Source organism: Littorina saxatilis, linkage group LG17 (assembly GCF_037325665.1).
Source record: "Littorina saxatilis isolate snail1 linkage group LG17, US_GU_Lsax_2.0, whole genome shotgun sequence".
NCBI lineage: Eukaryota > Metazoa > Mollusca > Gastropoda > Littorinimorpha > Littorinidae > Littorina > Littorina saxatilis.
The window spans coordinates 38,708,342-38,722,782 of NC_090261.1; the positions used below are offsets into that span (position 1 = coordinate 38,708,342).

Genomic DNA, 14,441 nt, shown 5'->3' on the forward strand with positions numbered 1-14,441 from the left:
GCAATTGGCTTTCGCACACACGGGTGCAACCTTCGTGTCTACCACTCTGTGTGTTTTATAGCCTTTACAACCAAATAAATTTAATGTGTTTTTGCTTGATTTTTGAATTATTACTAAGTTTAATATTGACTTATGTTAAATATTGTATGGAAACACAATATCATGCATAATTGGATAAAAATTAGATGATTGTGGGGGAGCAAACTATGAAGACTCACAATTTTTGTAATAATGGGATTCATCTCAGAACATTTAGTTCATGTTCAGTCATTACCGGTAATGTCTAGAGCATATTTTTAGTCATTTACGGGTAATGACTAAAGATTTTAGGCATTTCCAGTAATGACTGATCAAAACCGTCATTTCCGGAAATGACTAAAACTTTTAGTCATTACCCGTAATGACTGATTTCCCGTTTTGACTGTAACATATATACCATATTTATTCACATAAAAAAACCAGTGTTTCGTCATAAACTTTCATAGAAAAGAAATAATTGCCACACTTTCAGAACAGCCGAGAAGTGTCAAGAGCAAAACATTCCTGATTTTGTTTTAATGCCAGTCTTGGAATACATGAACCCATGCAAGTTTGATATCACCTACTGCCAAAGAAAATCTAAAGAATAAATCTTAATGACCTTGTCCATACGCTTGCAGACACACACACACACACACACTTAACTCTTTCTCTCCAGCCCCTACCCTAAAGCTGAAGTCTCTCTCGCAGCAAAATGCAAATATCAGCAGCAAACATCTACCTCATTCAAAATTTCTCCAACTCTAAACAGCAAATATATCGGCCATCTCCAAAATTAGCCCTATGAAAGTCAGTGAGGCCATATACTGAAATAAGAATGAACATTATGAGACTCACTCACTGTCACCACGACAACCTCACACAGGGCTAAATAGGGAGCCCCGACTTTATTTGAAAAGCAATACCTGTGAACAGAAACACTTAAATATCACAGTCCGTGCTGCATTGTCAACATAAACACATTTCTCTCAGATTCCTGGGTCACCGCCCCCAAGACCAAACTTTGTTGAGTGTTCATGTGCCTCTTCTGAGTGAGGACCCATCTCCAAGCGAATTTGCTCTGGAAGGGCTAGCCATCGATCACGCACTCCTTCTTTTTCTTTCAACCACCACTGTAGTTGTTCAGGCAAATACATCCAGTCCTCAGACTTGTAATGATGGAAAACGTGTTCCAGGCAAAGTCTGAAGAAGAAAAAAAGATCAGAGAAATCAAATCCACCCGTTCATCCGTCCATCTCTGTGCTATTTAGTGGACAGGTTCACATGAATATTTTCTGTTTAAAATTAGGTGCCAACTGACTAGTTTGTCAAAAGCCCTTTACATTAGAACCTTTTTAAGACCCCCCAATGTAAGACTGCCTCCATTTTTAAGACCCCGTTTTCTCACATATTCTGTTCATAACCTCTGTAAATTTACCCCCATTTTAAGACTCCCTCCTTTTTAAGACCTGATTTTCTCAAGAATTGTTGAGGTCTTAAATCAAAAAGGGGGTTCCACTGTACCTCCAATTCATAAGGTATATTTTTTGCAGTGCAACGAAACAAAACATTCTACACTCAATATTGTCCTGAATTCAAAATGTTCACTGCTAGATTCAAGCAGAAGAAACATACTCATTAATTTAACAAAGAAAAGAAAAAAATGCTGTCTGCTTGACTAAACATATTACTCAATATTGTCCTGAGTTCAACATTTTCACTGCTAGATTCAAGCAGCAGAAACATACTCATTCATTTAAAAGAGAAAAGAAAAAAATTGCTGTCTGCTTGACTAAACGTGGCGTTTGTTTGACAGTGCAAAGCAAGTTACTCACAGTTTCAAGGAAGAAGGCTGAAGGTGGAATTTGATCACCCTGTTTGAAAAACCCTGAAAATTAAATAAACTGTTCAGCAATCATGTTCTTGCCTTCTGCCCCAGAAAGATATTTCTAGTTAATGGGTGGTTTGGTTGACTGGTTGGTCTGTTAGCTCGGTAGTTATTTGCTTGTTTGTTATTTTGTTTGATTGTGTTTTATGTTAATATCTCTAGAAAGAAGATATTCTGTAACTAAAGCCAAGAACAAGCAGACTATTACTATCCCCCCCTGAACCCTACCTTGATGAAAACACCCTGCAATAAAGAGAAGAAATAACTTATCACAGGGGTGGCCAAATCTCAACATTTTAACTCGCCAGCCGGGCGATTAACTTCAAGAAAGTCACTAGCTAGCCAGACATTTTGCTGGCCCGGTACATACCACAGTAGCTGCATCTGCAGTGTTTATATGGCTTTGAACCTCGATATTACAACCACAAGTGTTGTATTTGACCAGACTTTTCACTGGTCAGCCAGGCGAGTTGCCAGGCGCTTTGTACTAGCCCGGCGGATTTTTTTACTCGCCCCTGGGGATCAGGCGGACGATTTGGCCATCCATGTTATCATGTCTACCGTTTCAGCTTCCACGTTGTTGCTGATGTTGGCGATACATCCACCGAAGATGAGAACATCCTTGGCCTTGGTAACGACAGCCGAGTGCCAGAGTCGCGGGCAGGCCGAGTGCAGCACAACCACCGTCCAGTTCGACATAGAGGCAGTGAAGATCCAGGCATCATCTACAAACAAACAATTATCATTTCGTCATTGATCATTGCTTCGCCGTCATCTTGCAAGCGAGTCCCGTTTCGTCAACGATTTTGAGATAAGTTCATTATTTGCATCACAAGTGTTTGTCTGTCTGTCTACTTAAACGACCACTGGGTACACGTACTGTACATGTAACGTTTTGTTTCTATATGTCAATAATTAAACGTTTTAATAACCTGGCTTTCTTGTTTCTTCTGCCTTTTTTTGATTACAAACAAACAAACAAATAATAATCATAAAAAAGAACTGTTCTGCAATGAAAGCTTTCTGTAAAGGCAGGGATGGCGAATGGCGTCAGCAGTTTGCAGAACACCAAAACTTTTTCAAAATTGCATAAACTTTGCAGTCATTTCGGCAGTTCTGACAAAAAATTTTAAAGGGGGAAAGGTGACACCGAGGACTTTCTTAATGGCTGACATATAGTCCTATTTAATTAGTTTAATTACTTGCAGGCTTTTCCCATCGTTGCGGGGATGTATAAATTAAGCTTCCTGCAAAGTTTTAAGTTTGAAGTCCTTACCAATTACGAGAAATAATTAATTCTTTATTGCATTGTTTAGCAACAGTTCTCCAGGACTTGGGCTATTTTTAGACCGTTGACGTCACTTCGTGATGTTTCGTAAACCAAAGATGGCGTCGTGAACCAAGTACAAAGGGGATACTGAACTCGCCAAAGTTTTGCTGGAAACGTGAGTACATAGGCCTATTAGAAAATTAGATGTACTTGTAGCTTGTCAGCTAGCTGAAGCCTGTGGCCTTATTCTTGCGAATATGTGCTGTGAGAGATCGTATATTTCCGCCTGCGCAATTTCCGGAAAACATCCACTTTCACTTTGAGACTGTTCTGTTTACATTCGACACTATCAACACCACTTTGCAATACTGAAATAATTTTTTCTGTGTTCGAAAGCTACAGCCAATCTTTATCATATCCTCTTAGGTACAGTTTTATAACATTATTGGCACATGTAAACAATATGAATTAATTAATGACCGCTACGAATATGGCAGCCTTTTACCATCTGACATTTGTTAAAACATTTTGTTTAACCATTTCGGTACATTTCTCAAAGAAAATACATCATAGACAGTGTTCAAGATGACGGGCGAAGTGGTGCAGTGGTAAGACGTCGGCCTCCTAATCGGAAGGTCGTGAGTTTGAATCCCGACCACAGCCGCCTGGTGGGTTAAGGGTGGAGATTATTCCGATCTTCCACGTCAACTTATGTGCAGACCTGCTAGTGCCTTACCCCCCTTCGTGTGTACACGCAAGCACAAGACCAAGTGCGCACGGAAAAGATCCTGTAATCCATGTCAGAGTTCGGTGGGTTATAGAAACATGAAAATACCCAGCATGCTTCCCCCGAAATTGGCGTAAATTGCTGCCTGAATGGCGGGGTAAAAACCGTCATACACGTAAAATCCCACTCATGCAAAAACATGAGTGAACGTGGGAGTTTCAGTCCATGAACAAAGAAGAAGAAGAAGAAGTGTCCAAGATAGAAAGACACAAACTAACAGAGACAAAGAAGCAAAGGGAAGCAAGCCGAATATCCCGAGAGTCGCAAAACAAAGAAACAGGACTTACCAAGCACAACTTCTGTCTGCGTGAAGCCACCATACAAAAAGATCTTGTCTTCACTGACGGCTGACCATGTGTGCCAAGAGCGCCCAGCTGGCTGAGGTCCAGTGGTTGTGATTCTGCACACAAATAATAAGTGCTTACTTTAAAAAAAATAGTTACACTACCACTCTGTACATGTATGTAGAAATCACCATAAATATCCTGATATAGTAACATTAAAGCAAAATATGACTAGTTTTGTCATGAAGCCCTGATATGTATGCAGGTGTAAATCTGCCTGCACCCACACATGCATGTTGAGGAGAGAGCACACACACAAACACACACGCACACTCTTGAATGCACATGGGCGTGCTTACACATACAAAAAACCAACAACAGAAGACAGGCATATTTCCGACCATGCCTAATTCTACATTCATAAGTGTCTGAACCTTCAACCTGAGCAAAACCAACAGACACAGAACTTACTCCCCACTCCAGGTCAAGGTGTCAAGGTCAAGGCAGTGAAGGTCATTCATGCGACGAAGCTGATGGCGACCTCCAAAGATAAAGACTTTTTCGCCTAGCACTGCAGCAGCGTGGGCGGCTCTGGGAAGGGGAACGGGACCCTGTTTAAACGAAGACTAGAATGCAAAAACTCCACAGATTTTTGTTTCAAATTGAAGTAGATGTCATGACGCAAACATTTTTTGAAGGCAAATTATTAAATAATTAGCTTGATACATATTTCAAACCCGATCCTGCACCAAAAGAGCACAAACACACATACATTTCAGCTGAAACATGTGTGAATCTTTACAGGGCTAACACAAAACAAAACAAAACTGAAAGGCCAGGGTCCATGGAGGCAGGGCCAAACAACAGCCTTTGCTGGTACCAAAATGTATGTCAATGAATTATACAGTAACACACATTTTGCCTCCATCAAACATCCAAACTAAAAAAAATAATTTTGTTGTTGTAATTTTACTTTAAGAAACTGTTTTCAAAAACCGGATTTCCGACAAAAAAACGGAAAGTTGTTAGCCCTGTCTTTATGTACATGTAAAAGTGTGTATTCAAAGAGAGAGCAAACAGAGGGAGCAGAATAGAGACAGATAACAGCTACAGAAACATGGACTGTGTGTCTGAACACGAAGGAGTAACAACACACATGCATTACATGTGTACAGCTGAAACATTTGTGCATCTTCATGTCCATTCAAAGAGAGAGCAAAAAGATGGAGCAAAATAGAGACAGACAGAGAGAGACTGTATTTTTGTATGTCTGTGCTTGAGAGGTTGAAAGTCAAGAACTGGGTTCTCTACCAATCAAACACACATGTATAGGATGAATTACACAAAGACAAACAAAAAAAGCCAGCAACTTACGGAACACTTGGGATTACTCCATTGAAACGTTGATGGGTCCAGAATCAGCAACTGGTTGTTCCAGCCGTAAGGATACCATGGGTTGTTCTGTTTGAAAATAAACCAGGATTAAGTTTTTTTCTCCAAACAGTATTTGATGGTGCTTATGTTGGGAATACTACTTGAGATGATACTCCTTGACAGTAAGCGCTTCAAAAGCTACTTTTTTTTAATTTCAGAACTTGAAATCATTACAAATGTGCACTCAGTTTTTGTTTTATTTGTAGCATACATTTTATCAAGACAAGTTTTTGTGTTTCTTCTCTTCTGCAACTTGCACCATTTATCTGCATGTTCATGCAATCCGAACATGAAAAGACTGAAGGAAAAAAAAATCCCTTTCAAAATCTCCACAAATCTGAGAAAATCAGGTCTCAAAAAGGAGCAGACCTGTTTACCCCCCAAAATGGAAATCAGGAATGCAACTGGTGCTTTTGAGTAATTTGGGGCATCTTTGAGTAATCTTTTTTATCTTCTTCTTCTTCAGCGTTCCAGAATTTTCTGGTTACGTGTGAGCTCGTTTGCCCATTTGGGTTCCCCACACTATGCTCTGAGAGCATAGTCAGCTTCACTCCGCTTTCGTTGAGTAGGCATGCTGAGTATTTTCGTGTTTCCATAACCCACCAAACTCTGACATGGATTACAGGATCTTTTCCGTGCGCACTTGGTCTTGTGCTTGCGTGTACACACGAAGGGGGTTAAGTCACTAGCAGGTCTGCACATAAGTTGACCTGGGAGATCGGAAAAATCTCCACTCTTAACCCACCAGGCGGCAGCGACCGGGATTCGAACTCACGACCTCCCGATTAGGAGGCCGACGTCTTACCACCACGCCACTGCGCCCGTCATCTTTTTTATCAATCATAAACCAGCTCGAAAACGATGTTTGAACGTGTGCTACCATGCAATACAAGTACAAAATTAAATATCACCATGTTTAACAGTATTGTAGTACACACACAGAAGCTCACAAACACACACAGGACACCTGATATGCAAGTTAAAAAAGACAAGTCTACTTTATCTAAAAATAAAACCACAAGGCCAACAAAAAAAAGTTGTATGTTTCTGGTCACCCGACCCTACCTAGTTTTTTCCCGCCGACCCTAGACTTTTTTTTTTATTGCATTTGTAAAAAAGAAGAAAAAAAGCGTCAAAACGAAAGTAAAAGACTGCAGACAACACAAGGGGGATAACCCCCCATCCCTTTTGTCTCATTTGTTTTGTAATGTGTTGTCTTTCTCTTTGTATAGTAAGTCCAGTCTCTTTGCGTCACTGTATAGTTATTTTCTACCTTGACCACAAAAAAAAACCCCAAAAAATACCTACCTACCTACCCTATTTTTTGTAGCCATGTTACCAGAAACATACAACTTTTTTTGTGTGGCCTAAAGTATTTACAGTCAAGATGCATGTCAATAAAACATCTTAAATTCAGTCACATCAAACATCCTGCATTAAAACCAATCATAATAATATCCTCCCCAATACAATGAAATTGTCAAAGTAATTATTACATGGCCTATTATTCCAAGTCACACGGGTATTTTGGTGGACATGTTTATCTATGCCTATACAATTTTGCCAGGAAAAACCCTTTTGTCAATCGTGGGATCTTTAACGTGCACACCCCAATGTAGTGAAAAAGGCAAGTTGTGCTCGATGAGAAAATCACACAAGTAGGCTTCTGCTCTTGTTATTTTCCTTTCTTCGCTCTTCTCGGCGTACTTTTCTTTGATGTAGCTGCTCACTGATGGTATTTTCTCCTTCAACGATGCATTTTGCTTGTGTCGAGTACTCTCGATGTGCCGCTTACAGTCGTGTGCGCCACCACTCGAACACGAGAAGTCCGACCCACACACAGTGCAAAAAACATGCGATTCACTCTTCTTGCATTTCACCAGACACGGCCACCTGGCTTGATAGTTTGGTATATATCTCTGAACAACTTTGGCCTTTTTGGTTAGTGTTTTGTCCACAGCGCGATAGGCCTTACGCTTCGCCGGACCCATGTCGACCAAAAACCGCGCGTTGACCGACAAACACCTTGGTGTGCACATGCGCGGACAAGCCTGTTCCGGTCAGCCTTGAGGTAAAAGGGAAATCACAGTCCTGGTGAATACCATAATTTGACTTTGAATTTTCGCGCACGGAAAAAGGTTCTCGCGACCGGAATTTCCGGAATTTTCTCTAGCTTTCCGTAATACCGGAATTAGGACCCCAAATCCGTAATAATTCCGGACAATCCGGGAGGGTAAACAGGTCTGAAGGAGGTAGGCTTAAATTAAAATGGAGGAACTTGCAGAGGTCATGAAGAGAAAATCTTAAAAAGCAAGGTAATAAAAAGAGAGAAGTTTAAAATCAGGAGCTCTTAAAAGGGAGGTTTGACTGTACCACTTGCATCATGTAATTCATTGCATGTCCATGCAATATAGATATGACAAGATAAAGTGAAACAAAGTTCTGCATAGCAGACCATCAATACATAAACAAACAGAGCTCTTACGTTTTCCCCCTGATCTGTGACGTACTGTCCATTCTCAAACAGCCAACCACTCTGTGTTTGGGGATCAGGTCCATAACCCCCGAAGCAATAAATTCTGAAAGAGGAACAAAAAATAAAAATGTGTTTAAACCATTTATTCCCTTGCCAATATACTGGACAGAGAGACCAAGATTATATGCGTCTGTGTGTGTACACAAGCGTGTGTGTCTGTCTGTCTGTCTATGTGTTTTTCTCTGTGTCTGCGTCTGTCTGTCCTCTCCAGACTCGGACAAAAATCATTGACACTCCAGTTCTGCTACAACAGGTTATTATTTTTTGCTCATTATCACTACATCACAACTGCAAGGTGTCATCACAGAATAGCAGCCCGAATTCTGTATGTGGCATCAGCAAGAATTACGTTAGCTGCATAAAACCAATGAAGAACAACCAGTTTATCATACAGTTGTTACAAAGAAAAACATACCACATACTTTTTATCAAAACCCCAAGCAGCAAACTTGTCACGAGCGCTAATGGTATCACCCTGAAGGTTGAGCAACTCCCATCGGAACTCAGTCAGATGAAGACGATACACTCTGTCGTCGTGATACTGTGCTCGATGACCACAAATAATGTATGCGTAAGGATGCACCAACACGCAGGAGGCTCCAGAAGTGCCGCGTGGAATATCTCCAGTACATTTTTGACATTTCCTGTTGACAGAAGTATTTTTTTCTCTATCAACCCTTTTAGAAATGTAGCTTACACCCAAAGAAACTGTGTATGTATCACTTGGCTTTATAAATGCAGCTCAATGAACCCCTTAGGAGAACATAAGGGATGGGTCTTGAGGGGGGGGGGGGGGGGGGGTGAATGGTTGCCAGAAGAAGCATTATCCTGTTTACTTACCCTTGTCCTCCCATTGTAATTTTAACACTATATGTTTTAAAAACATATATATATATATATATGTATAATGATTTCATTTTTGAGAAAGAAATGTTCACTGCGATTCAAAAACTTGCTATCAACAGAAAATGCATTTTAGACAAAAATTACACATTTTTAAAGTTGAACTCACCAACAGTCAAAGTTCTTGTGATAAATCCACAAGTGATCTCCTGGCATTGGCATTGCTCCATTCCCATCCTGCAAAACAAAGCAAACACTAAATAATAATCAAAACAAAATGCTACTTTTAAATCAATGAATTTGAAAAATGTGTTCCACTCTACACAAGATTACAGCTTGAGAGTGAAGACACATTTCTGGAATCTGCCTGACATCAGGCTATTTTGACAAAAAGTTAGGAAGCATAGTTTACATTACATTTTACTTTCCCCCTAATTCTAATACTTGTAAATGTGTATCATAAACAATAATTTCTACATTTTTAGTTTATTCCAAACCTTTCCAACCTTACAGCACTTTATTACTCACCTGTAAATACTGGCACTCATAATAAATACACTTATCATGAAAATACAGCTTTGTAATACCATTACAGTCATCCTAAATAGGTCATCTTCGACTGGTCCCAGTAAATAAAAACTGTTTTATGAAGCGAGTACTACTACAATGGAACTCCCTTTTAATTTATGAACACCACCCCACCCACCCCCCACCCCTCCCATGTAAGATTCCCTCCCTTTAAAAACCCTGTTTTCCTAAACCTCTGTAATTGTCAATGTACCCCTTTCCTTCCAAGAGGCAAAAACCCTCATTGCCAACCGCTGGACTTCCAACCTTCAAAGCTGCTAGAGACAGCTACCAGCCCACCCAAGACACCATCCTCCATCTGACTCGCGCAGAGCAAACTGCCATTTTCCGCCTTCGTACTGGACACTGTAAGAGAATAGGCGTTGCAACCACAGCTCTATGTGACTGTGACTGTGGCGAGGACGATCAAACCCCCCAGCACATTCTACAAGCCTGCCCTCTCCATGCCCCCCTGCACGACCTGACCTGGCCAGAGAGGACAACCCCCGACACAAAACTTTGGGGAACTGTGGAAGACCTACGCCGAACCTGTGAGTTCATACAATCAGCAGGCCTAAGATTATTAGGGACACAACCGTCAAACGCTGAAGAAGAAGGAGTCAATGTACTGCAATTTGAAGACTCTCCTTTTTAAGACCTAAATTTTCTCAGATCTTTGGAGGTCCAGAGGAGCTAGTTCAGCGTATGGTAACGGTACTAAATGCAGGGAAGCAACCATCATGCTGCAAAAGTACTTACCATTTCATCAGAGGACGAAAGTCACTTGTTCGTTTCAATGCTTGTTATTCTCTCAGGTGCCAGGAGAATGGTTCCGAATAACTCTCACTTAATCTATTACACATGTCGTATGCATTTTAGAGCGCTTACTTCCCTTTGTTTATCAGATACTTACCATTATGTATCCTCCCCACACGTACAAGCTCACTCCATCGCAGAAGGAAACATGGCCGCATCGAGAGCGACAGCGGTGTTCCCCCGCCATGGTACTTGGGTGAGAACCAGGAACAAGGAGATGAAACACTCGGTTGCGGAGACGCCTCAGATACGACCACATTTACACTAATCCCTGTTGGCAAAAAGATAACAACAAGAAGATAACAAACCAATGACAATCTGTGACTTTGTGCCAGCTAGGTTCTATCTTCACAGATAACATTAGAATGGAGGCCCCCCCCCCCCCCCCCCCCCCAAAAAGAAAAGAGAAAAAGATGAGTCTTAAAGTTAAAAATTGTTAATTTACAAAGGTACATGATGTATCATGATTGAACAGGAAATTTAGGTTTAAAATGGTGAGGGGCGTTCCACTGTGGTACATGTACATGTAGTCTTGTTCGCAAACATCACAGTCATCTGATGAAATACTTTTCACGAACATGTGTTTTGACTGAATCATGTGTGTCATGAAACTTTGTGAGTCTGATGTGACAGTAATTAACACAAAGTTTGCCATTCATGCTATGTCCATCTCACTGTCGATGGCACGGGCTGAAGAAACCTCCAAGTAGTATGTATATTAGTAGAACAACTGAGATCTGATTTCTTCTGTCATTTCCAAACATGCTAATTTCCGTACAAAAAATACATAATTTACAAACCGTAGCAAAGTACAAGAACAGTCTCCCCAAACTTTAATATATATCCGTAAACAGTCCGCCCTTTTTATCGTCCTCAATCCGCCCTTTTTATCGTTCTAACTGCAACCAACAAACGATTTGGGTATCTACGCTACAAACCTCAGAGTCAGAGTCTTACTTCGGAAGCTAGGCCCAGCTGTTTTGACACAATTCTTTTGCGGAGTTCTCTCCCCTGAACAGTAGCGCACGAAATCGAAAGAATGTGTTAAATGCCTGAATGCTTAGGCGTGTTAAAAAGCCGTGAACATATTTCAGTCACAATGACCTAAAAACCAACAATTTGTTACAGCCACTACCATTTTTTGTCCCATAAATGAACTTTTCACAAACTTTTCTTTAGAGTTTAGCAAAGCGTTTTGTTGGCCTATGCCTATGCCTCGTTTCCGGTTTAGTATAGTTATCGGACTTAGTCTTTTCACTGCAAGTACCCGGTACTACTTGTCTCCGAAAACCCCCGAAAACCTCAACAACAAAAACGAAAACCTCATCAGAAATAAGAAAATTCGTCCTTAGATCGTGTTTTGTTACATGATTGTTTGCAATCATGACTTATATTTGCAACTTTCATAGTTCATGGCTTTATTTTCGTGTTTGTGCGAGGATTTACGAAGGCGCGGAAGCACTAATGACATGACGTTCATCAATACTTGCGCTTTCGAGTAACAAGAGTTACCTCCCTTGCATTGAAATTGTTGCATCGATTTCGTCGATAATACTGCTCTCAACACAAATATAAGGGTGCATGTAGCATGAATCAGGCTTACTTTTCACAGGCATGTCCAATACTTCACTTTGAAGATAGATTTAGTTAGTCTAGATGGGGTTTTCGGTTTTTTTTTGAGGTTTTCGGGGTTTTTGGAGGTTTTCAGAGACAAGTTGTACAGGTCTACAACAAACTTCACGAAACGTACAACCATGTTCACACTTCAGCGGAATTTGTGCCTTTCTTGTACTCGCAGACGCTTACTCTCAAGTGTTTCTTCAAAGTCCAAAGAGGTGTGTTTGTGTTTTTAACATAATTAGGGAATTATGCCCGCAAACATCTACCTAGCTGTTGTTTAGGCCTATGTGTTGAGCCTGCAGTTGACTTTGACAAGGACTGGAATGTCTCTTTCCGTCAACCTACAACTAGCGCGTATTCCCTTACAACTACAAGTGATTCTTAATCTATTCCCTTACAGCTACAAGTGATTAGAATTCAGTGTGTGTGTGTGAGAGAGAGAGGTAGATATAGACATAGAGAGAGAGAATGAGAGTGTGTGTATGTGTGTGTGTTCTTCTGATAATCAAATGGAACAAGTGACGTCTATGAATATAATGCAGTAGTTGACACATTTGCAGTTCACAAATATATGCAATGCAATAGTTTACACAAATTGACGCCAAGTGAGCAGCAACAAAGCTGATATTAAAGCTTTTAAATTGACACACTGTGATCAAGGTCCGTCCCAATAGACCTGAAGACACAACTGTGGTAACGGGAAGTGGCAGTGTCTTTATGACAGACATTGAATTTAATTTTAAAGTTTCAATTACCCACTAGCACATGCAGGGAACGAAATACAAAAAATGTAGGTCTTATTTCAGTTGTGGATAGACAACCTGTTACTATTTCAAATGAGTTTAGATGATCAAATCAAGATTTGAGAATGTATTCTATTCTGAATTCGAACTTGAATTACAATATATATCTTTGGGAACCTTTGCCTTTAACCTAAAAGCTTTTTTTTTCAGGAAAAGTTTAAAATAGAGGCAGAACCTCCACCACCAGGTACCAAAGACTGGATTGGACCCCCTGACCCTGTGTCAAATATTCGACCAATCAAGTTCCAGGTGCACAAAAATGAATCGAACACTGAGCGCAGTTTTAGAAAACAACAGGCTGCAAACATTGAGTGGAACCACGACTTCTGGCAAAAGCACAATAACAAGTTCTTCAAGGTTTGTGTTTCATTTTACATTTGATTTCCAAGCAGGCTGAAGCTTGAATTCAGTTTATTTTATTTTTTCCTGTGAAGAGTTAAATCTGATAATGATATAAACCATGTCAAGTGATTTATATAATGTATACAGTGCAAAGTATACTGTCTTCCAGAAATGTTCTCCGAAGTCCTAGTTTCACCGTTTTAAATGTTCTTATTCTTACAAGGAATAATGCTCTTGCGAACGCATAGAATTAATGTTGTTCTGGCGAATGATTTTTCTATGCTAACATTCTTTTTTTCAGGAAAAGGAGGACTTTGTGGAAAAGATAAAAGAAGAATCAGGTGAAAAAGCCTCATCAGATCAACTCTCACAGTTCTACAAAAAGTTCTTGGATGAAAACAGGCGAGAACACCTCAAGTACAACAGGTAGAGATATTGTGCAGCTATACTATCTCATGTATGGAACCAAAAACCATCATTTATCAATTTATCTTTAAAATTTGAACATGTTTATGACATTTCGCAGTGCTCATTAGATTAACCGAGTGTTGAAAGCTCTGCTTGTGTGTGTGAATTCATGTGATTGTGAGTAAAACAGAAGCAGGCTGGTTCATGATCTACCGAAATCAAATGTGTAGATCTATATAACCCTTATAAGAGTACAGCTTAAGGTTATTCATATATTATGTATACAGTGGTGCCTGTGATGTAAAGAGCCGTCGATGAGAGGACACCTCCCATGAAACTATTGAAAGGACACCTTTTGTTTTCCCTTTTGTCTGTTACTTTGACCAAAATATACCTGTCATGGAAGGCCATGCACCTGCAATCTACGGAAAATTGTTGCTAATTCAAAGGGTGACCCTACATTGCAGGTAGGTACCACTGTACATGATTTCAGAGGTCTGCCAACATGATAAAGAGGGAACCAACATGAGCAAAGTATGTAGAGTACCAGAATTGTTCAGCTCATAATGTCTTAGTCATTGTGTGTGTATAAAATTATAAGCATATTTCTCTTTCATGTGCAGGGAATGGTATGTGAAGAACATCTCCCTGCTGTGGCCTGCGCTGCAAGTGGCTGTGATAAAAACAATCCGAAGACTGAGACCAATAAAGAAGTCATGAACACAGAGTCTGAACCGGCACCGTCTTTTTATTCATCGTTTGTGGGAATGTTTTTCTTTTCTTTCATTTGTGTTCTTTTCAGCAGGCATCTCTGCTTTTTATTTT

At 40.2% G+C, this 14,441-nt stretch overlaps 2 protein-coding genes across 5 annotated transcripts; one reads left to right on the top strand and one right to left on the bottom strand.

The window, feature by feature from the left end:
- Positions 1 to 429: 429 nt before the first annotated feature.
- Positions 430 to 11,572, bottom strand: LOC138952333 (kelch domain-containing protein 2-like). 3 transcript variants are annotated; one of them, XM_070323977.1, is made up of 11 exons: positions 11,401 to 11,572; positions 10,541 to 10,714; positions 9,230 to 9,297; positions 8,640 to 8,861; positions 8,167 to 8,260; positions 5,622 to 5,708; positions 4,719 to 4,858; positions 4,251 to 4,363; positions 2,468 to 2,631; positions 1,854 to 1,906; positions 430 to 1,221 (listed from the first exon to the last, which is right to left on the bottom strand). In XM_070323977.1, exons 2-11 carry the CDS (start codon positions 10,700 to 10,702, stop codon positions 1,008 to 1,010), a joined length of 1,317 nt encoding a protein of 438 aa, XP_070180078.1. In that variant the 5' UTR covers positions 10,703 to 10,714; positions 11,401 to 11,572; the 3' UTR covers positions 430 to 1,007. The 3 variants fall into 3 exon arrangements, with proteins under 3 accessions (XP_070180078.1, XP_070180076.1, XP_070180077.1); XM_070323975.1 differs by having other exon boundaries at positions 11,382 to 11,571; XM_070323976.1 differs by lacking the exon at positions 11,401 to 11,572 and adding an exon at positions 11,244 to 11,375.
- Positions 11,573 to 11,980: 408 nt separating this feature from the next.
- On the top strand, positions 11,981 to 14,343 carry LOC138952334 (COA8 family protein CBG23705, mitochondrial-like). 2 transcript variants are annotated; one of them, XM_070323979.1, is made up of 4 exons: positions 11,981 to 12,278; positions 13,017 to 13,223; positions 13,510 to 13,610; positions 14,240 to 14,343. In XM_070323979.1, exons 1-4 carry the CDS (start codon positions 12,198 to 12,200, stop codon positions 14,334 to 14,336), a joined length of 486 nt encoding a protein of 161 aa, XP_070180080.1. In that variant the 5' UTR covers positions 11,981 to 12,197; the 3' UTR covers positions 14,337 to 14,343. The 2 variants fall into 2 exon arrangements, with proteins under 2 accessions (XP_070180080.1, XP_070180079.1); XM_070323978.1 differs by having other exon boundaries at positions 12,009 to 12,278; positions 13,510 to 13,634.
- Positions 14,344 to 14,441: the final 98 nt, after the last annotated feature.